The sequence below is a fragment of the Pungitius pungitius genome, chromosome 21 (assembly GCF_949316345.1).
Source record: "Pungitius pungitius chromosome 21, fPunPun2.1, whole genome shotgun sequence".
Classification (NCBI taxonomy): Eukaryota; Metazoa; Chordata; class Actinopteri; order Perciformes; family Gasterosteidae; genus Pungitius; species Pungitius pungitius.
Window position 1 is genome coordinate 463962 of NC_084920.1, and position 23182 is coordinate 487143.

At 43.9% G+C, this 23182-nt stretch overlaps 2 protein-coding genes across 3 annotated transcripts; one reads left to right on the forward strand and one right to left on the reverse strand.

The window, feature by feature from the left end:
- Nucleotides 1-204: 204 nt before the first annotated feature.
- stxbp4 (syntaxin binding protein 4) lies at nucleotides 205-18650 on the reverse strand. Of its 2 annotated transcripts, XM_037464507.2 has the most exons (21): nucleotides 18439-18646; nucleotides 14348-14421; nucleotides 14172-14267; nucleotides 13935-14004; nucleotides 13456-13530; nucleotides 11097-11185; nucleotides 10770-10923; nucleotides 10034-10163; nucleotides 9750-9856; nucleotides 9347-9533; nucleotides 8948-9008; nucleotides 8706-8791; nucleotides 8147-8243; nucleotides 6776-6879; nucleotides 6107-6196; nucleotides 5765-5830; nucleotides 5164-5358; nucleotides 4452-4568; nucleotides 3200-3249; nucleotides 898-1034; nucleotides 205-752 (listed from the first exon to the last, which is right to left on the reverse strand). In XM_037464507.2, exons 1-21 carry the CDS (start codon nucleotides 18492-18494, stop codon nucleotides 739-741), a joined length of 2055 nt encoding a protein of 684 aa, XP_037320404.2. In that variant the 5' UTR covers nucleotides 18495-18646; the 3' UTR covers nucleotides 205-738. The 2 variants fall into 2 exon arrangements, 1 of the variants encoding a protein (XP_037320404.2); XR_009942872.1 differs by lacking the exons at nucleotides 205-752; nucleotides 898-1034 and having other exon boundaries at nucleotides 4452-4582; nucleotides 18439-18650.
- A 2364-nt stretch (nucleotides 18651-21014) lies between these two features.
- On the forward strand, nucleotides 21015-22142 carry LOC119213034 (uncharacterized). Its single transcript, XM_037464027.2, has 4 exons — nucleotides 21015-21091; nucleotides 21174-21232; nucleotides 21385-21995; nucleotides 22070-22142. Exons 1-3 carry the CDS (start codon nucleotides 21069-21071, stop codon nucleotides 21945-21947), a joined length of 645 nt encoding a protein of 214 aa, XP_037319924.2. The 5' UTR covers nucleotides 21015-21068; the 3' UTR covers nucleotides 21948-21995; nucleotides 22070-22142.
- Nucleotides 22143-23182: the final 1040 nt, after the last annotated feature.

A 23182-nucleotide genomic window follows, 5' to 3' on the forward strand; every position in this document is an offset into this window, starting at 1 on the left:
ACGTTCACGATCATGTTCCTTCTGACAGAACACTGAGACTCGTGATGCTGCGTGAGGACTGGAAACATTAGCGAGGAAGTATTGGTCTTCATGATCATTTCTATTCTTCATTAATGACAAAGAAGTTTCTTTGGGATACATGGGAGAAAATTCTGACTGGCAAGATGATGCAAGATGATGATTGATAAGTCAGAAACCTGTAGCTGAGGGTCCTAAAGGTTTAATACATGTGTCATAAATGAGACCCCTGGTCACACCCATAACACCACAGAACTGTCTTTTTCACACGTCTTTGCGAGAGTTCTGGTTCTTTGGATCGATGACATAGTCACTGTTTGCTAGTTAGCTTGTTAGCTCGTCAGCTTGGTTGTATTCCGGACAATAGGTTGGTGGAGTATTTTCATCTGGCTCCCTGTAAACAGTTTCGGGGCCAGTTCTTCTCAAAATGAATGAGGTGAACGACAAGGTCAACGTCCGTCTACTTTACAATGGCCTCCTTCCGGTGAGACATCCAAAGACAAACTGAAGCAGTGTTTTCAGAGAGCGTCTAATAAAACATTTTCATGCTAAAAGTAAATGATAAATTAGAACTTGAACATTGATTATGATTATGCATTTGACATCTGTGCTTCATTGGGACAAGAGTTCATTGCTAGCAGGTACTGAGGAGACGAGAAGCTGTCAGGGAGGAGAGAGTTTGGCTGCCGATGTCCCAGAGGCGTCTCGGGGTGGGATCCTCTAGAAGGTCAGCACTGCAACGGGGAGGAGAGTTACCACCGGCAGAAGGTTGGTGGGATCACTTTGGTTTCGGCTCGGTCCGGCAAGAGTCTCATGCAGGGCAGAAGAAGGAGGACATGCAGATCCGCAGTCGTGAAGGGGCCAGCAGAGATTACTTACAGTCGACCTCCAGGAGGACCCTGATGGTCCTTGTAAGCTCCTTGGCCTCCTGGGCCAGCGTGGACGCTGTCCAGGGACTCCTCTTGTTGCGGTGTGGGGGGGCTTGAGACGATGCCCCAACTTTGACGTCTCCGGAGCTGCAAAGCAAAGGGCAAGTCAGCGGTGACGCCTTCTCAGTCATTTTGACTTGTCACAAGGGTTTGCCATTGAAGAACCACAGTTCTGCGAATATGCTTCTTTTCTATAGGACACTGAGACTATAAGACACTTAACCTATAGGACTCTGAGACTATTTAATACTGAACTCATAGGGCAGTGGCACAGAAACTTCAAGACACTGAATTAATTGGAGACTGGGACCATAAGAGACTGAGACTATAGGACGCTAAGACTATAGAGCACTGGGACTTTAAGTCACTGAATTCATAGAACAATGAGACTATAGGACATGAGGATTGTCGAACTCTTAGACAACAGGACTCTCAGACTATAGGACATGAGGACTGTCGAACTCTTAGACAACAGGACTCTCAGACTATAGGACATGAGGACTGTTAGACACTTAGACAACAGGACTCTCAGACTATAGGACATGAGGACTGTTGGACTCTTAGACAACAGGACTCTCAGACTATAGGACATGAGGACTGTTGGACTCTTAGACAACAGGACTCTCAGAATATAGGACATGAGGACTGTTGGACTCTTAGACAACAGGACTCTCAGAATATAGGACATGAGGACTGTTGGACTCTTAGACAACAGGACTCTCAGACTATAGGACATGAGGACTGTTAGACACTTAGACAACAGGACTCTCAGACTATAGGACATGAGGACTGTTAGACTCTTAGACAACAGGACTCTCAGAATATAGGACATGAGGACTGTTAGACTCTTAGACAACAGGACTCTCAGAATATAGGACATGAGGACTGTTGGACTCTTAGACAACAGGACTCTCAGACTATAGGACATGAGGACTGTTAGACACTTAGACAACAGGACTCTCAGACTATAGGACATGAGGACTGTTAGACACTTAGACAACAGGACTCTCAGACTATAGGACATGAGGACTGTTAGACTCTTAGACAACAGGACTCTCAGAATATAGGACATGAGGACTGTTAGACACTTAGACAACAGGACTCTCAGACTATAGGACATGGCGTAGTGGTTTGGAGGAGCGACTAAAAGCTGTTTGTCACTTTCTGATGATCAAACCAACAGTTCCGATTGTTCACCAACCAAAGCTGCTGGAAGGGACGCGTCGCCATGGTTGCAGATGTTAATGTGTTCACACTCTCTTCAGTAGCCAGGAGGTGGTTTAAAAACCTTACAGGATTATATTTCCTGTGTCTGCAAACACTTGGTTAAAGCTGATGTTAGCTTAGTTCTATAAAGCCAACGATTGGCTGCTAACCCTTTAGTGTGTGTGGTAAGGCTCCTCCTGTCTTCAGACTTCAGCGGACTAAACCACTGAAAACCTACTTTGCGGATAATGAGTAGGCTAGAGACAGACACAGAAGAGCAGAGAACAAAGAAGAATCTTGCTGAGGTCCTGTGGTTATGAAAGACGTCCCACTCACCTGGAATGAAAGGAAGGAAACCAGGCACGAGGGTCCATGGCTGAGTAACTCAATAACATTACCAATAGACCTAATTTACTAAATGTGACTTACACAACCGAGCAGAAAGTGCTGATAAATCCATGTTATGGTTCACCAGCAGACGGCTTTCTGCTCAAGATTACGGGGACGGGGAATAAATACATCGCAGATCAAAAGCTGCTTGTAACTGGACAAGAAGTAAACAATGAAATGTAAAATGTGCCTAACCCTTAGGATTTATGATCCGAAGGATGAGGAAGAAAGAACAACAGGGAATGAAGGAAGGAAGGAAGGAAGGGAGGAAGGAAAGAAGGAACACAATGAAAGGTTTTTGTCTTCTTCTGTTTCCACTTCTTCTTCTTCGGTGGTGGCTCAGTGACCTCACAGGTCGAGACGTTTCATAACGGGCTGCAGGGAGGCGGGGGGACCGGAGCTAACTGCTGTCCTACCTGGGCTGAAGTGGGCCAATCTACTGTCTATGTGTGTGTGTGTGTGTGTGTGTGAACTGGCAAATGGGCTCTGCTCTCTGCAGGATCTCTCGTTATGAGACTGCAGCGGTGGGGTCGAGGTCAGACAAAAGGACACAGTCTCACAAAGCAGCATGAGGACACATGATCACACACACACACCTGCACGTACAACCTTCATACATTCTGGTAAACAGACACACACACACACACACGCATTACCTGTAGCTCTTTTTTGGGTCTTGACTCTCAAGTAGAAACTCTTGAACGTTCTGCAGGAGAACAGATAATAACAAAAAATAAACGATGACAAAAGCAATGACGTGCGAGATGTTTGTGACTCGTTCAAAGTCAGATGAGAACACATGAATTCAACAGAGTAGCAAAAATAAATTCATTCAACTGCTGCTTGCACATTGACTACTGGTTATCTTTAATATCCCATATTGTTTATTCTTATCTGGTTTTTTTGTAGTTTTTAATTAAACACTATGGTCTGGGGGACTGTACAGCAGTATTTGCATGGTCCTCTCCTTGTAAATGAAGTCCGTTCATCTTTCTGGACAAACATCTGATGTTTTTTATATTTCATGACGACACTGACTGAAGATTTTTTTCATTTCTCTCATTATTATTATTATTATGATTTTAGTTTTTTCACAGCCAGTGAACAGGAAGTGACCAAATAAGGACCGAAGAGGACCTAGAAACACTGGTAGAAACCTGTCAATCAGCGTGTAGCCCCGCCCCTTAAGCATCCCCTGCTTTATGGTCTGTTTGACTCTAAATGGACCATCATTCACTAAATGAACATCATGCTGCATTGAAGAAGACTTGAAACTAGAGACTGAGACCATAAACTCATGTTTACAATGTTTACTGAGGGAATAAATCAAGAGAGAAGTAGAGTCATTTCCTCATAGACGTCTATGGGAGCCGAGGAGTCTCCCCCTGCTGGTCACTACACAGAAGTAGAGTCATTTCCTCATAGACGTCTATAGGAGCAGAGGAGTCGCCCCCTGCTGGTCACTACACAGAAGTAGAGTCATTTCCTCATAGACGTCTATGGGAGCAGAGGAGTCGCCCCCTGCTGGTCACTACACAGAAGTAGAGTCATTTCCTCATAGACGTCTATGGGAGCAGAGGAGTCGCCCCCTGCTGGTCACTACACAGAAGTAGAGTCATTTCCTCATAGACGTCTATGGGAGCAGAGGAGTCGCCCCCTGCTGGTCACTACACAGAATGCAGCTTTTATGTCGCTTTAGCTCCACTTTACAGAACTGGAGGTTGAAGCTTGGTCATTAAATGTGAACACTGGTACACAATAATAATAATAATAATAGCTGAATTGTATTTAAACTCTATTAAGCATAATTAAGGCCAACTTGATGGTGGTCTTCTGTCTCAGGTCGAGATGGGGACTTTGTCGGGGACTACTTTCAGCGGCGGATGGATCCAGTGAGGTTCTCTTTACCTCCACGAAGCTCAGCAGTTTTCCCGTCGACATCTCGAAGCCCTTCTTGGCCGCCTCGCTCTTCCTCAGTTGACACTCCAGGACGGCGACTCTCTTCTTCAGCTCCTCCTTGTCGTCCTGACAGCAGAAAGCTTTAAATTGATTCGGGTTTAATTAAGACCTCGTCGAGCTCTTCTGTTCATCTTATTACTCTGGATGCACTATTTAGACACAGAAAGGCACTTTGTCCTCCACAGAAGGAGAAGCTTTGTTACTGGACAGTTTTCTATAAAACAAAAGCTGTATAATAAGTAAAATGAAAACTACAAACAACGTCAAAAAGATGAAGAAAAAAAACTACCAATCATAAAGAATTTAAAAAAAAGGACTTGATCGAACCCGGCTCTTAAAACGCTGATGTAATAGTATAATATATATTATAATAATAATAATACAGAATCCGTCACAAAGACGATGAACTCAACGTGGCTTTAAGCTCTGGAGGCAATTTACAATGAATGTGAAGAATCACAACGATTTATGCTCCATAAATAAACCTCCACTATAGAGAGGGGCCTCATAAATAAACTCATATCTTATATTGATGGATTTATTCATTACTTTCACACAAGAACTGTAGAGAAACCAGTCAAGGATTGGATCTATTTTAGAGGTGAAATATCCATCAAATCATTTGATATAACTGCCAAATATCTACCGAGATGTAGGTCACCTTATCATTAGACTCCGCCCTCTTCTCTGTCCTAGGCTCCACCCTCTGCGTCTTCAGCTCGGCGATCTCGGCCTCCAGCAGGTGTATCACCTCCTCGTAGTCCATCTCCATCCCTCTCGCCTGCTTCTGGGCCTCCTCTGCCAGCTGGATACGAGTCCTCAGGGCACGGCTCTCCTCCGCTCCCAGCTTCACCTCCTGCACGAAGAGGAGGAGGAGATGAAGGAGCAAGATGAGGAAGAAGAGGAGGAGGAGGAGGAGGAGGAGGAGGAGAGAGGTTCATCATAGTTCCAGAACACCTGAGAATCCAACACTACAGAACTAGAGGTTGACTTTTACAATCTGAATAACACATCTCACTGTGGCTTCATGTGTGTAGCTTTATAAGTAGGTACATATATGTGTTATTGTGTACATATATGTACATATTGGAGATACACTACCTGTTTTAACCAAAGCTTCCAATTAAAGTTCTTTGTTTCTTGTGGTTCTTTCAAAATAATTTGTAATCTTTATTATTATAAATATTTTAAACCAGTGAGCTCCCATCACACAAGGTCACCACATGAGAGCATCCCTCTCACCTGCAGCAGGTGTTCCTCACCTGTCTGACTTGGCTAAGCTCCTCCTCCAGCTGGTGGTGAACTCGCTGAGACTCCACCAGCTGCTCCTGAAACAGAGAGATGACACAAAGTCAAAGAACAAGTCAACAGGAAGTAAACAACAACAAAGTAAACAGGAAGCATGTCGTCTCTGTGGAGAGACCTGGGCTGAGGTCCAATAGGCCCTTTATCTCCTTTAAAGCTCCTTCAGGAAAGGTGCCTCAATGCACAGAGGTCAGGGAGAAGGAGTTAGGAAAGGAAGTGAGGAGGTCACTTTGGACTATTTGAGCTGCTCTGGAAGGTGTGATGTTCCTCGGGTGTTGAAGATGATGTTGTGGTCTCACCTGCAGCCTCTTGATCTCCCTCAGAGCCTCGATGTGCTCCTTCCTCAGCCTCTCCATCTCCTCTAGGTCATCCGAGTCCGACGCCGATGGCTGCACAGAAAACAGACCTCATGACCTCCTGTTTCACATTCACAGTAAACCATTGATATGTTTTTCAGAATAAGAGCCCGATTGCGGACTGATTGATATTTGCTGTGGGAGGGATCGGGGGGGGGGCAGGGGGGGTCTCTGCGATGTGGAGCCAGGGGCAACATGGTGGTGTCACTTCCTTGCTGTCTGCGGTGTGCAGATTCTCTTTATTCAGTTTACAGTTATATTATTTAATCTGTTTACCTAATCCACAATCTGCATTACTTAATATCTGCATCCTGTTTGTTTTTAAATTGTAGAATAAGTATTTCTTTCATTTAAAAAATGGCTTTAAAATGTAACATAGGGTTAGTTATTTAGTTATAATAATAATAATGATATATAATAGTTATATAATAATAAATCTGAAGCCTGGCAGAAATTAAACATGACTCTTTTTGATATTTCTTCTTAAAAATAACACTAAAATGACCCTCTAAAAATGTTTAATCTTCTAACCGTAGTTGTGTTTTTCATAACTATAACTGTTTATACAGGAAAAACAACTTTACTACGATGGACACACTGATCACTTCCTACCCGAGGATCGATGGGAGCCTCAGGCCAACCGGACAGGTCATCGGATGTGGACGTCGCCTCGTCCAGCTGAGGCAGGAACAGCTCCCGGATCCGCCTCTCGAAGTCTGCAGGAGAATGACTCAAGTTATTCATTCAGAGAGACACCTTCAAGTGATCTGGTTCCTCTACAAGTGATCGGGTCCTTTTGAAAGTGATCTGGTCCTTCTGAAAGTGATCTGGTCCTTCTGAAAGTAATCTGGTTCTTCGACAAGTGATCCGGTCCTTTTGAAAGTGATCTGGTCCTTCTGAAAGTGATCCGGTCCTTTTGAAAGTGATCTGGTCCTTCTGAAAGTGATCTGGTCCTTCTGAAAGTAATCTGGTTCTTCGACAAGTGATCGGGTCCTTTTGAAAGTGATCTGGTCCTTCTGAAAGTAATCTGGTTCCTCTACAAGTGATCCGGTCCTTTTGAAAGTGATCTGGTCCTTTTGAAAGTAATCTGGTTCTTCGACAAGTGATCCGGTCTTTTGAAAGTGATCTGGTCCTTCTGAAAGTGATCCGGTCCTTTTGAAAGTGATCTGGTCCTTCTGAAAGTAATCTGGTTCTTCGACAAGTGATCCGGTCCTTTTGAAAGTGATCTGGTCCTTCTGAAAGTGATCCGGTCCTTTTGAAAGTGATCTGGTTCTTCGACAAGTGATCCGGTCCTTTTGAAAGTGATCTGGTCCTTCTGAAAGTAATCTGGTTCTTCGACAAGTGATCCGGTCCTTTTGAAAGTGATCTGGTCCTTCTGAAAGTGATCCGGTCCTTTTGAAAGTGATCTGGTCCTTCTGAAAGTGATCTGGTTCTTCTACAAGTGATCCGGTCCTTTTGAAAGTGATCTGGTCCTTCTGAAAGTGATCTGGTCCTCCTATGAGTGATCTGGTTCTTCTTCAAGTGATCTGGTCCTTCTGAAAGAGATCAGGTAGCCGTGGAAACTGACCCTGAGGTCCCACGTAGCTCCGTTTTTCCAACATCTCATGAATAAAACCTTCTTCTGTAGTCTGATGGTTCTCGTGTGGTTTGACTTGTTAGTAACGTTCTACAGACCAATCACATTCAACAATGTAGATGATGACATCATTCACAAAAAGAAAACCCCTTTTTGCAGCTTGACCAATGTGTTTAAAACATTAGCATTAGGGGTTGTGATTCTGAAGTGAAAGGAAGAGAATGAGATCATTCAAGAAGCTGCTCAGATGTTTAGCTGTTTAAGTTCGTGATGAAGCAGAATACTCCAGATATTCACTCCACACTTTCTAAATGGCAGTAAACAGAAGCTCACAAATTTAAGTGTGAGGCTCAATCTGTCGTCATGGAAACATGACGCCTTACGATCAACGACGAAGGAGGACTCACCTGTGAAGGCCTCCGTCCCTGCTGGATCAGCTTCTAGTCCGGATCTGAGCTGCTGCTGCTGAGCCTCCGAGGGCTTCAGACCGAGCAGATCCAGAGCCTGAACACACACACACACACACACGCACACACGCGAACACACACACACGCACACACGCACACACACACACACACACACACACACACACACACACACATACACACACGCACACACACACACGGATCAATACATACATTGGTGACCCCTCACAAACATTGACAGACAGCCTCGTGCCTGCTGTCATGAATAATAATGACTTGCGGGTGTGAAATAAATCTTTTAATGACAATCATGAAAGTGGATTTTCAGCTAATCAATAACATTCTTTTAGTGGACTAGAATAGAAGCTGAATCCGTCCTACTTTTAATTGTTGATCTTTTTGGTAGATATTTGAATATGATACAGTTAAACAATTAACACCTCTGTTTACATATATCTATATAGATATATGGATATATAGATATATGTATATAGATATATGTATATATATTTTGATGTAGATCATTCAGAGTATCAGTCACCTGCTCCAGCCTCTCCAGTTTGAGTAGACAGCTGGTGCTCAGGGAACATCTGCTCAGAGGAGGATGACAGGCCGATTCTAAAGAAACTAATACAGATATTTCAAAATCAAATGAAGGAACATAGTCTTAACGTTAGCATGAGCGTTAGCTTGATCAGGACTTTAAGAAACAATAATATGGTCACGTGAATATGACACAGACTTCTGGCTACAACATCTCCGTGTAGCGCTGGTGTGACTCACCGTCGCTCTTCGGGGGGGAGGAAAGATGCGGCGGCTCGGTTCGGGGCGGAGTCACTCGCACCTGCAGACGCAACACAGACATGACGGGTTCATGACATTGATCATGTGACTGTGAAACAGGGAACGAACGACATAATCAACAGGAATTCTCCTATAAAGCCCCTCATGTATTTCTGAACTGACATTTGATCATTATTTGGATCAATAATACAGTTATTATTGTTCCAATATTCAAATAGCTGCAGAATTAATGGCATTTCAGGAAGCTCTACTTAGTGTTTACCAAAGATTAGCGATTGTTAGCATGCGCGCTAAGGGAGTAACTGCTAATGAGACTTCAAACTTGAAGTGTAATGCGTTAATGATATGAAGAAGGACTGTTTCTTCTGGAGCCCCCACCTGACTGACGCTGACCGCGGGCAGAGTCTCGCAGGCCGGGTTCCGGTTGGAGGTGATCTTGTTGGGCCTCGTGGGCAGAGCGCCTCCACCTGCGGCCCCCTGCAGGGAGACGGGGCTGTGAGGCCCGCTGCTGGAGCTGGAGGACGACCTCCGCCGGATGAAGGCGATCTCCACCGTGGGGTCCGGCCTACGGACGAGTAGTTCATGTGTTTGATGGATGTTGGTTCTGAATCAGATTCTTATTTCTCACTCACTTCAAATATGGACATCCAGAAACATACAGCGCCGTGCCTTTAAGAGCAGAGGTGTGTTGACTTTACTTCACACACACACACACACATTCATTGATCCTCCCCTGTACTGGTTTTGGAGGCCCTGCAGGAGGTCTCTGGGGGACTCGGACCTGAGCTTGGTGCGGGTCAGGATGCTCCGGGCCTCCTCGTACGTCACTCCGATCAGAGACTCTTTGTTGATGGACACCAGCTGGTCTCCGACCTGCAGCCGTCCGTCCTGAACAAAACACCCGGAGACCTTAAGAGGGTCCACGCGGGAACTTTGATGGTCTATAAACAGAACTTTGGGGTTTCTTCTTGCGTCTTATGGCTCTTTAGTAAAAGTTTAGAAGCTGCTTAAACCAAAGGGATTGCATTTATTCTTTTGAGGGGACCAGGCTGAGGAGACGCTGACCTTCTGTGAGTCTCCCCCGATCATTATTTCCTGGATGAACACCATTGGTCCTTCTGGCCGGTTGGCTCCGCCCTTGACAACGAGCCCCAGGCCCGTTCCCTTGGCAACGCAAATCAACTGAATGCCGTCGCTGCAGAGAAGGAGGCTGAGAATCAAACCCACTGTGACCTGTAGCCTTCCTCCTCCTCCTCCAACTCCTCCTGCGCCTCCTTTCTCTCATTCTCCTTCTCTCCTCCTCCTTCTGCCCCTCCTCTCTCTCCTTCTCTCCTCCTCTCTTTCTTTCTTTCTTTCTCCACCTCCCTCAATTCCTCCTCCTCCTCCACTCTCTGGTCCTCCTCCTCTTGTCTCTCCTCCCCCTGCTCCTCCTCTTACACCTCGCTGTGAGGAGGCTTGTTGTTATTTTTATTTGTAGAAGAGCGGATCATGTGACGTCATCAAAGAGCCAATAGGAATACAAACACTAGACTTTGTAGAACACAACTTCCATTTTCCTCTGTTCCTCTTCCTCATGTTTGAAAAACTAAAATGTGTAAATTGATTCAACAAGATATTTATGTTTGTTGGTTTAACTAGTTATTTTGGATTATGGATGAATTAATAATAATTCAAATCAAATCAATAATCTTAATATTAAGATATCATGTTTTACATTGCTTCAATAAATTTAAATACAATTTGAGTTGTTAAAATAAGCCTTTTCAATATAGTAATGAACTCTGTGTTATTTCTCTGATACCTGAAGGCATGCGGGGGGGTTTGCACTGTTCGCGGGGGGGCGGCGGTGTGGGGGGGGGCCTGGGTGTGGACGAGGACCCCCTCTTTAGGACTGAGGAGCTGGGGGCTCTCCGACCGAGATGAGGAGGAGGAGGAGGCCGTATCCGTCAGCTTCCCTGAACACAGAGGAGAGAAGAAAGAGAGGGAGCAGGAGGTAGAAGGAGGAGCATGATGGGAGGTGGAGATAGAGGGAGGAGCATGATGGGAGGTGGAGGTAGAAGGAGGAGCATGATGGTGTGTATGACATCACTGAGTGGTAGAAGTGTAGAAGCATAAACGTGTGTTTTACCTGAGGAGGAGAGCTGAGTGGGAGAGATTCTACCTGAAGGTGCAGCATTAATGGATCCGTACTTCTCCATCAGCTCAGCGAATTCTCTCCTGGACGACACACACACACACAAACACACACACACACAAACACACACACATCTTCATTAGCTGCGCTTTTATTTTGAAAGTCTTCTCTGGAGGCCGCATGCTGAGGGCCAATCTGTGAGTGTTTGTCTCCCTCTGATGGGCACAGAGGAAACATGATGACGAAACAGGATCTGAACACTCGGAGGTCAGAGGTCACCGACCTTCACAGCCGACTTTCACAGCACAATTAGTCTAAAACGACAATGGAGGTCAGATTTGAGATGAAAACGGCACAAAACTGCACACACACACATTTTTTTATTGTGCTATTAATCTTTTTAATATATTTTTTGTTTATTTAAAACGGTATCTGAGTCAAATCCCATCCATGCGTAAGTTTCAATTGCCAATCAAGCTGATCCTGATTCTGAGAGCGAGGTCGATATGAAACAAACACGTTCATACAAGTCGAAGCCTCATCCGCCAACGATCTCCTTTAGTTTGTCATCGCCGTCATTGTTGAGGAGAACAAGGACCCACATAGAGAGGAAGAGGAAGCCCCACCACTAGAGATCTTCTCCCTAGGAGTACAAAGATCTCTGTCCTTGTGAACTAAGAGGTCCCCAGTGATCTGTTCTTCAGTAACACACAAACACTGAGGCATAACTTTTGGTGTGATTTGAATCACAAACGTGCTTCTTTGTAACTTCTCTGTTACAGAGAAGCAGTCGATGGAAAAGTGAAATTGTTCCTTTTGGAAGACTTCATCGTTTGAGAGCTCAACAATCTGCTCGAGAGGAGGTTTTACACAGCTTCTCTGTGGTGTAAACGCTTGATGATGACAAACCTAACTGAAGCGATGACCTCATGGAGCAAAGTAGCATTTCTGCTGATCTTGGATCAGCTGCAGCAGAAAGCGCCCCGATTGTGTCGCAGCGTGTTTGACTCAGGCTGACGTGGTGAAAGCAGAGTGCCAGGTCCACGTACCTCAGCACTGTCACCACCAGACAAGCTCTCCAGAGGTCACCGCCAACACGGCTCACCGGGGGAAAAGCCCAAAGTCAAGCTCAAAGCTGGAAGTGAAGCTCAGAGTCAAGCTCAAAGTAAAGCTGGAAGTAAAGCTTGAATCAAAGCTCAAAGTAAAGCTCAGAGTTAAGCTCAATGAAAAGCCCAAAGTAAATCTCAAAGTAAAGCTCGGAGTTAAGCTCAAAGAAAAGCTCAAAGTAAAGCTCGGAGTTAAGCTCAAAGAAAAGCTCAAAGTAAAGCTCAAAGAAAAGTGCAAAGTAAAGCTGGAAGTAAAGCTTGAATCAAAGCTCAAAGTAAAGCTCAGAGTTAAGCTCAATGAAAAGCCCAAAGTAAATCTCAAAGTAAAGCTCAAAGTAAAGCGCAAAGTAAAGCTGGAAGTAAAGCTTGAATCAAAGCTCAAAGTAAAGCTGTAGTAAAGCTCTAAGTAAAGCTGCAAGTAAAGCTCAAAGTAAAGCTGCAAGTACAGCTCAAAGTAAAGCTCAGAGTAAAGCTCAGAGTAAAGCTCAAAGTAAATCTCAAAGTAAAGCTCAGAGTTAAGCTCAAAGTAAAGCTCAAAGTAAAGCTCAAAGAAAAGCCCAAAGTAAATCTCAAAGTAAAGCTCAGAGTTAAGCTCAAAGTAAAGCTCAGAGTAAATATGGAAGTAAAGCTTAAATCAAAGCTCAGTGTAAAGCTCAGTCAAGCTCAAAGTCAAGCTTAAAGTAAAGCTGGAAGTAAAGCTTGAATCAAGGCTCAAAGTAAAGCTTGAGAAAGTCACAAGTGGGCATATCCTGATATTACTTAAAGAGAGTAAGAAGTATTTTGTAGAATGGGATCATTTGCCTAAATGGGTGCATTTTGTGGGATTCTGGAATCCAAACATCCATCTCTGAGGTCACACCAATGGTGGACCGAACCACCGACCCGTTTCCCAAATAAAACATCTGTTAGCTGTCAGAATAAAAAATCGAACCTTGAAGAGAAAAAGAATATTAAAAGATAGACGGATTCTTCAAGAAACACTAAACACTAAAGTCCTGCACTAAAATAAAAATATAAGATATGGAAATAAAAAATCATTAACATTTCGACAACCCTGTTCAACTAAAACCGTGCTCCAGTGCAGCCTCAAGCCCCCCTTTGATGATGTAGGAATGAATTATAATGTGTACACACATATATATCATAATGCAATTATAATATACAATAATGCCCACAATTTGTCGTAATTGTATTTTATATTGTTTTACCGGTGCATGGGTGTGTGGTGTTCTCCGTGTCTGACTCACCTGGATTGATCGTCTCTGGCGATCAACAAGGACATGTGATTGGAGAGCGAGGCTGTCCTCAAGATTTCCACCGCCCTATCAGCAGAGAAGACAGAAAGGAGATCATCAGGAGAACACAACATATGCAGTTCATACAAACAAAACAATAGAAACACATGAATAATGCAGATTTGATGGAGAACAGCACATAACGAGACTTCTACGCCGTGATTGGTCAGTCTGTGTTTGAGTAGCTTAAATGAGCATCAATTGAAAATAGACATTGTTATGGTCAATTTTGAGTCAAACAGAAAATAAAGCCAGGTATGCTTTAGGGCGGGGCTTACTGTGATTGGCAGGTCTCCACCAGAGGCACAAACCAATGATCAGGCCACCATTTTATTGGAGTTTGGATCTGTCTCACATTGGTGTTGTTTCCTACACTCTAAATACCACTCCCCCCAAATTACACCGGCAGACACCGCACAGGTCAGACTTACCTCTCGTTGGTCGCCCCTATCAGACTGAAGTTATTGACTTCCAATATCAGGTCAGCTGACCTAAGTCGACCTGCAACAGAGAGCAACGTATGGAGAGGACAATAATAACAATAATCACAACAATAACTTTGTTATTCTGCCCCCTCCCCCCCGCAAACCTGTTCCAAAACCTCTAAGGATAAGCGTATTAGAAGATGGCTGACTTTACTTTACCAAAAATACCAAAGAAGCACCCACCGTCCTGAGCCGCCAACCCGCCGCTGATCACCCGCTTGATGTAGATACCGAACTCTTCGCCTGTCATCGCTCGGTAGCCTCCGATTATCTTCACACCTGTCCACGGATGGGAAACTTTAGATCACACACTCTGGGCGGGGGCGAGAGCGCGTAGAGGTCAGGGGATCAAAGCTCACCGAGTCCTTTCCTGCAGTCGCAGAAGTCCAGCCTCTGTACGGCCCGGTTGATGCCGTGTGGGCCCATTATCGTCCTGGCAACAGATGAAAATACAACCGAATCATTAGCACGCTCCAGTCTACAACAATCAGTTCACAGAAGGATTTTGTAAATTCCTCACCCCTCCCTCCACAACTAGTAAATCCCTCCTGGGTTAACTGGCACAGCGGCTGAGGAGTCCTCCGTGGACCCGAATATTGGGAAATCCCAGCGGACCGGACCAGTAATGAAAAACAATAAGAGGCGGCTTTGGGTCAGAGCTTTAGAGATCCCCCCCTCCCGATGTGGTTGACACAGGGCTGCTGTCTGCTGGTCCCGTCCTGGAGGCTCAGCTCTCTGCAGAGTACTGATTGCTTCTGACGCTCACCCATGTGTGTTGAAATGTAGGGACAGCATCTATTGTTGAGGACGAGTGACGAGTGACATCACAGGGGGGGGGGTTCTGGATCCTGAGGTGTATTTTTGTCATCCTCCATCCTTCCTTCCCGACAACAAACACAGCCAACAGATTCTAGGCTTCACTGAAGCCTAGAAGAGGTGGTTTATGTGAAAGATTTTGACAAGCCCTTTAAAGATTATTTAACTTAGCTTACAAACCCTTCCAGCTAGAAACTAAACTGTATCTGTTGTTACAGCTTTACATGGTGTGGTTTCACAAGAGGAGGTTTTCGGGTCTTTACTTGTGAGACTCAAACACAGTAATCCAGAGAAGATGTGGTCCTTCTAGTTGCACAGTTGGCTTTGCGAAAATCCTGTCATTGCATAGTTGCATGGTGAAAAAAAATAATGGGACCACTTGCTGGCCTCCTCATTGGAAGGACCCCCCCCCCCCCCCCCCCCCCCGGTCGCGTAAATGAAGATTCAATGCTCACTGCATGGTGACTTGCATCATCGGTTTCAATGGAGAAGCTGTAACAACAGCCAGCTTTGTTTCAGCAAATGGTACCAGGTTGGTAGAACCAGGTCTGGGGCCATTAAGCACCACAGGTTACTGGACATGGTGAAATATCAAGTGTCTTGTAGTAAGAAAAGCTCTAAAAACCAATAAGGGATCAGACTGGAGCAGAAGCCCAAAAGGCATGCAGGAATCCGACCTACCAGTTTTGACACCCGGGCCAGTGGACGAGTGGGAGTTGCACAGGGGTGTAACTGGAGGGTTAGTAGATGGTAGAGTAGATACCCATTGACATTAGACCTGAGGTGAACTGTTTTTGGAAATATTTTCATTTGCTACTTACCAGAGTGTCTGTTCCGATAAGTTCTAAATTTTTATCTGCGTTTTATAACTACATCAACTCCTCGACCGAGGCGCCTCTGACTGACCCATCTTTACGGATCCTGAATGAGCAAAGTATCTTCTAGCAGATACATAGGTGGTGCTGCTTCCATCAGGACCCATTAACACATGGTTATGTAAGGGATAATGTACGGAGAGGAAGATGAATAAACACTCCAAGGTGAAGCAGAGGTCGCTCTGATCCCTCTGTAGGGGCTTAGTAGGAAAATAATAACATAATAACATTATCCTCCTAAATATAAGGTAAACACATTATTCAAATACAATTCATTAAAAAAATGTTTCAACATACTAAGTCATCAAAGAAGAAATAAGATGACTGATTTATGCCGCATTGATCACCTTGTTTAATTAAAGTTGTCATCATCACTTTTTACCCCATAACAACTTTAGTAACTCTGAATTGAACAAATCAACATTGTATGCAAGAGAGAGGTCTAACTCCTCCAAGGACCAGGACTTTTATTCTTGCTTCATTGCCTTTAATGAGAACAACGTCAACACCATCTGAGAGTGAAGCAAGAGACTGGATGAAATGTTATGCGTCTCATATCTCATATCAAACTTCAACACTTTGGTTCATGACGCCTTCTATGAGCGTCTTCGATGAGCCGAGCATGAATCCATTGTCTATAGTGCCTGAACATTTCTGAAGGTCTTTAGTGGTCCAGACTAGGAATGAGTCTACATTGAACCTGAACACAGGGAGACATATGAACCAAAGGAGATCCAGTCCAAAAGGGAGCTGATCATGAGATCTAAAATAGACCAGAGGATAATTTGGGTTTATGACACTTTGGTGGCCGAGTGGTTACAAATTACTTCTGCGCTATGTCCCACACTCCCCCTCCCCCATCCACAGTCTCCTCTCTGCAACAGAGGCTAAGTGAATAATCAGAATCACCGAAAACTGGGAAAGAGGACTCGTTACATGTAGACTCTTGACAAGCAGACACTGGTTACATGTAGGGTCTTGACAAGAGGATACTGGTTACATGTAGGGTCTTGACAAGAGGATACTGGTTACATGTAGGGTCTTGACAAGAGGATACTGGTTACATGTAGGGTCTTGACAAGAGGATACTGGTTACATGTAGACTCTTGACAAGCAGACACTGATTACATCTAGACTCATGACAAGAGAACACTGGTTACATATAGGGTCTTGACAAGAGGATACTGGTTACTGTAGGGCCTTGACAGGAGGATACTGGTTACATGTAGGGTCTTGACAAGAGGATACTGGTTACATGTAGACTCTTGACAAGCAGACACTGATTACATCTACACTCATGACAAGAGAACACTGGTTACATGTAGGGTCTTGACAAGAGGATACTGGTTACATGTAGACTGATGACAAGACAGGAGGACAAGAGGACACTGGTTACATGTAGCCTCTTGACAAGAGGACACTGGTTACATGTAGACTCCTGACAGGACAGGAGGACAAGAGGACACTGGTTACATGTAGCCTCTTGAAAAGAGGACACTGGTTACATGTAGACTCTGAAGAACTCGACTTGAATGACGACAACGTGCCATGCGAGGGGGGGGGGGGGGCGGCAATTTAACTGAGCACTTAATGCCTGCTAATCTGCCTTTACCTGCTGCCGACGATTAACGTCCTCACTGTGAGCGGGCTGACGGAGACACCAGGTCCCTGCGGACCAACAAGTTATGCTACAGAAGAAGATTTTTTCTTATATGGAGATATTATTTATTAGATATTGATTATTATATTACTACAAATAATATATTTGTATTATTATTCAGGAGGTGGTCGGATAAACCTAGAGCTGCAACAATGAGATAATAAAAAAATAAAAATTCTATTGTCTATTATTATATCTATTACCTGTAATAACTTTGGTAACCATATACGTAAGCTTAGTTTAGCTAGCAATGCTTATGAGGTTAGCAAACTAACGTTAGCACAACAATAACAAAGACAATGCTAAATGGTATACTTTTCATTTAACACAGCATTGTTTGGCAATAACATTAGCATAGCTAGCCACCGCCAATAATGGGGACTAAGCTATGCTAATGTTAATTGACGTTTGCTAGCTCATGAGGTTTGTATAAGCTGTTTAATGTGATCTGAAGCCCGGGGAGCATTCAGTGTAATATTGTGTCAAAGGTTTAGATTGTTTAGGGATCAAAGTTCATAGCTCGCCTTACGATAAGAACGCTTCTAAAATTGCGTAAGCTACGCTTGCTACGTCAGGTGTGGTTATGTCGACAGTTAAAGTTACTTCAGAAGGGTTGATGGAGCAAGTGTTTATTATTATTCATATAGCTTGTTGTACCATTTAATGGTATAAAAACACCCTTAAAGGGAATCTGTTTCAGGATTATTATTATTATTATATGTCATTATTGTGCCGCACTGCGCTGCATTGACATCTTTTTTTAGTCTAATTGTTGCAGCGTATCTGTATTTTTCATCCTGATAAGTTCATTTTCTGACATTCACCTGATAATGAAGGTTAAATATGATGAATGATACGAATAGTTGACACAGTAAAAAGAACAAGATGTCCCTCTGAATATCCTAAAGTGTTGAATTTGAACAGACTGGTCTAAGCTTTTTCTATATTATAGCTGTTTGCTCTAAACACATGTGACCCAGAACCAGCATGTGGACTTAAAGCCAATAACCAGGAGACCTGATCCACCTCCGAGGGCTGTGACCCCTAAAAGTGTAGAAGGAAGGAGGGAGGAAAGGAAACAAGGAAGGAGGAAGCTTACCAGTAGAGGAGAGACAGTCCATCGAACCGCTCGGCGTCCTTGGGGAGGAATGGCATCGCACAACGACCCAAGCAGCAAACAACAACAACACACACACACACACAGTGTGAGGCGGGGAGGGGGCTGGGGGGGTCCGGATGATGAGACGGGATGAGATGAGAAGGCGGCGGTGCAGCTGAGGTCGGCTAGTGTGTGTGTGTGTGTGTGTGTGTGTGTGTGTGTGTGTGTGTGTGGAGAGACAGAGAGAGAGAGAGGAATGGATGCAAATCCACCTCGACAGGCAGAGACACACACACGCTTACCTTTACCCCCTAATCCGTGCTGATACAGACACACACACACACACACACACACGTCACAGAGGATGTAACTCAAAACATTTTGTAGAAGACGCGTCGGTTCTCCAGCTGACGGATTAGAGCCAAACGCCTTCAAAGTGTTTCCTTTCTCAGAGGTAAAAACAATGTGTCCAGCTCATAGGAACTATAATCAATAATAAATAATCAACACACACAATGGACCGGGAATCATATTCAGGAAATGTTAAGAGACATTTAACGAAGAAGCAGACGAGGGCAAGCTTAGGGATCTTTGGTGATGAGAGGCATCTGACTTGATCTGCAGGTCTATATATATATATATATATGTATATAAAGGCTAGACATTTCGTCGGCGTTGCCATCAGTCAAACGTAGGCTCATGGCGGCCATCTTGGTACAGTCAGCTCACCATAACATTGTGTTGGTAGTGATACATATACTTTAATAGATTGCTCCATTTTCATCCGATTTTTAAACAGATTGGTTTGTTTTAAACGTCAGAGATGTAGTTATGACACTGCATACATACTATGAATAATTATGTTCTAAAAAATAGAATGTTCTAAAATAGGTACAAGATTTTCCTTTACTAACACATGAAGAAATGCTGCATGTTGAAATCCCCACCCTGCACACAGATGTATTCATGACACTGCATAAATATGAATATTTATTATAACCATTGGTTTTCATAAAAAAATTACATTAAACATATTATTCATAATTATGCAGAGTGCCAGAACCTCTGGACCTCCTTTAAGACTTTCTAGGTGACTCCCTCATGGAGCTGGTCAAAGGAAGAGCATCAATGGTCATCTAAGCAGAAGGTTGCTTCATGTTCGATGTCTTCAATACTAAGACACAATGTAGAAAACGAACCTCGAAGTGTGTCCAAACTTTTGACTGATAGTATATATATTGTGTGTAAACATACATGTATATAAACTTAGTCTGTATGTTAGATTAGTCATGTGACCACGTGATGACTGATTTATTAGGATATGCACATTCCTGTTTTGGTACATTTTGTAAAAAGAGCAGACACCCAAAGAAATGAAAAATGAAGGACTTATCTTCGTCATGATACGGCATGTGGTTGAAGATATTTATTCTGAAGTGTGATTCATGAAGTCATTTAACAAGTAGCCTTTGTTGATGTTGGTAAAACTTATTTCATTTTTATAATTTTTTACAAATTAAAGATGTGGCTTGGAATGGCATTGACAGAGCAAACCTGTGATGGTTAAAGTGCTCCATCTAGTGAACAAATCATGAAGCACAGCATCAGCAAATCATAGAGAAACACAATGAGTACAATTAGATTAATCAACTAAAAGCAAAATTAGATGAAATGAGAAAAGACAATACAAAAATAAAAACATTTAATGTAAAATGAGTCACGTTTAATCCAGCCACCAGAATGGTTACCCAGAGCACCTGAAAGGAGACATTTCCCCTTAGACCTTATGAACTTATGAAGTTCACCCTCTTAGTGTGGGAATTATAGAAGATGTACTTCCCACAGATTACATAGTTTCATACAAGTACTGCGATCAGTGATTTCAGCTCATTTTACAGGTGATCGAACACAACAAAATAAACATGATCATATTGATCACAGGCTCACCCCCCCCCCCCCCCCCCCTCTAACTGACTCACGGACTCTGAGGCCCCTGCTGAGACAGTTCTGTTGTGTTTGAGGCGCTTTGAGGCTGGATTCAAATTGTCAAAAAATTGACCTTTTGTGATGTCATAAACGGGAAAACGCAGGGAGGCAAAAAAAAGGATCCAGACGTGTGTGTTCAGAAAAACAAATACATTTAAAACCTAAAGGAAATCATACAATATTTATTAATCAATTCATGAAATATAAAATGTTGCAATTTTGACTAAAACATGTAAAACATTGTTTCAAATGACCTAATTTCATGAAGAGCCTGAAAGCCGTTCAAATCTTTGAGTAAAACAAAAATCAATACCCTTAGATTTAAATATGTCATAGTTTATGATGTTTACATCACTTAAAGCCCTCGCATACACTCAACCAGTGACCAGGTGACCTCAGTGAAGGCCCAAAGGGGTCCGGGTTTAGGGTTTAGGGGAGATTGGGATTGTGATTGCGTCCAGGTGTGCGCGTGGACCAGCTCTCAGGCTGTGCTCGGTGGGGGAGGGGCAGCCTCTCTGGAAGCAGGCTCTCAGGTGTTCCTCATGACTCTAATCAGTGCAGCATGTGGACCACAGTATAAGAGCAGAGGAGCCACACTGGACCTGTACAAGCTGCTGAGGACCAGTTGCTGCTTCTTGTCAATCATGGTGTCTGAAGTGTCGCTGAGGTGAGTGGACAGGTCCATGGGATGAAGACCATGGGGCTCTTCTTCAGGTTCATCACCCCTTTGCTCTGTGTCTCTCTTCCAGGGTCTCCTGGATCTGTTTGCTGATGTTTAGCAGTGGAGCTTGTTTTCCTTTCAAGAATGGTTAGTTTGCCTTTGTTCAGAAAGCAATGAGGCCAGGTCTTCATCCTTCAAGCTCTTTAAAAGCACAATAAGCCGTTTGTTTCTGTTTTGTCAAGATGCAACCTAAAAAGTGCTACCATATAATTGTATTGAATGCATGTTTCTTTCTCCAGAATACAAGTACCCGTACGCTAGAGTGTCGACTAGTCCTACTCCTGCATTAGCACTAGATGATGACTCCCCTAAGACCTTCCAGTCTGGCCCGGCTGCTTATCGGCCTCCTGCTCCTGGCTCATCCACTGGAAACCAGTCTCCTCTCAGTCTTGGATCTCCCAACCAGACTACTGGCTCGTCACCCAGATACCAGCCTAACCAGTTTGTTCCCGATGCCAGTGCCACCAGATCAGCTCCTGTGGCGCCTCCCAAGGTTCCAGGGTCTTCTGCCTACGCTCCTCCGGCTGGGGAAGCTTTGAGGAATTCACCTTCTGGTGCCTCCCTGCTTGGTCCTGGACCTTACCAGGGTCTACCTGCGGCGGGCGCTGACCCATCCCACTACTGGAGGCAGTCTTGGGTTTTCCCACATTTCAGCGTCTGGGATACAGCCGCCAGGATTCCTCCACGTCGCCAGGGCAGACCTTTTGTTTCTGCTCCCTTGACCGTGATCACCCAGTCCAGAAACGGGTACTGGAGATCCGCGGTGCGCTCCTCCCGCTCCAGGTACATTCCAGAGTACTAGCCACCTGTAGCTGGACCTGGTCCAAAGGAGGAATGCAGGTATATTAAGGTAAGCAGCTAATCAAGTCAAAGCTGTTGCTCAGTGATTCAGGGCTGACCTTTGACCTTTTCCTTGTGTTTCAGGTGACGGTTTCTGACAGCTTTTCTGGAAAGTGCTTTTTAAGAAACGTTAATAAAAAATGAGAACTTCACTTTTTGTGTCATCAAGTAATTTAAACTGTTTTTTTTAAAACTTATTGATTCAGGACAACGAGGTACTTCATTAGCTGACCAGTCAAAAGGAAATCACCAAATATGATGTAGACTGTCAATCAGTGTGTAGCCCCGCCTTAAAGCATCCCCTGCTTTATGGTCTGTTTGACCCACCTAAAGTAACATCATGCTGTATCGAAGTCTTGAGACAGACCATAAACTCGTGTTTGAGGGAATAAAGCCAGAGAAATGGTCACGTTCATACTCTTCTAGGACCAGAGGGGCCTCCTGGTGGTCACTAGAGAGACTGCAGCTCGGACATATGAACGTCCTTCATGTCATCTGGTGTTTGCCTGCTGGTTTAAAGGAGGTTTTAGTTTTTTCTCTAAAGGCGTTGCAAATATTTAGGGTTAAAACATGTTACATTTCAAAAGAACACGCTGAATTATGAACATGAAATCAATTTGGCCTAATGGTAAAATGTACAACATTGCTATGTGGCTAAAATGATGAGTTTCCATAAATCACTTGGATATTTAGGTTGGCCCTCACTGTCAAGTCAAACTGAATTAATACATTCCAGTAGTTACTAGGACTTTCATATTCACAGGGGGTTTGTAAAAGTAACGTTCCGTGTCAATAAGGAGTCAGTTTTATGATGAATTGGGTTTATTCTGCTTCTCACCAACCAAACACAGGTCTTCCAACACACCCGACCCCCAACATTCGCGCCCAAAACCCCCGGAAGGGGCGGCACCCCAACCCTGGCCCAAGCAACACTAACAGTACCAGAACCATATACATTTTGGAACTTCAGACACGCTACAGTAATGAAGTATAACATTAGTGGGGTTTTTAGAAATGATATTTTAGTGTTATTGTAACTAGTTTTACGCTGTCAAATTAGTAATTTGACTTTAACTGGATAGTATTACATGTTCATAGTACTATTGTGGTAAAAAACATGTTTATTGAACGCAGTCTCGCGAGGAAAGGCTTGTGTTTACTGTGGCCTGGTGACGTCAGTGTCAGCTGTTCCTCGCG

Excerpts from the sequence above, each read along its gene's own strand:
- stxbp4 (XM_037464507.2), bottom strand. The coding sequence starts at position 18,494 with ATGCCATTCCTCCCCAAGGACGCCGAGCGGTTCGATGGACTGTCTCTC. Across the intron at positions 9,857-10,033 it reads TCGGGGGAGACTCACAGAAG|GACGGACGGCTGCAGGTCGG; the intron begins GTCAGCGTCTCC and ends TGTTTTGTTCAG. Across the intron at positions 9,534-9,749 it reads CTGACCCGCACCAAGCTCAG|GCCGGACCCCACGGTGGAGA; the intron begins GTCCGAGTCCCC and ends ACTCGTCCGTAG.
- LOC119213034 (XM_037464027.2), top strand. The coding sequence starts at position 21,069 with ATGGTGTCTGAAGTGTCGCTGAG. Across the intron at positions 21,092-21,173 it reads GTGTCTGAAGTGTCGCTGAG|GGTCTCCTGGATCTGTTTGC; the intron begins GTGAGTGGACAG and ends TCTCTCTTCCAG. Across the intron at positions 21,233-21,384 it reads TTGTTTTCCTTTCAAGAATG|AATACAAGTACCCGTACGCT; the intron begins GTTAGTTTGCCT and ends TTCTTTCTCCAG.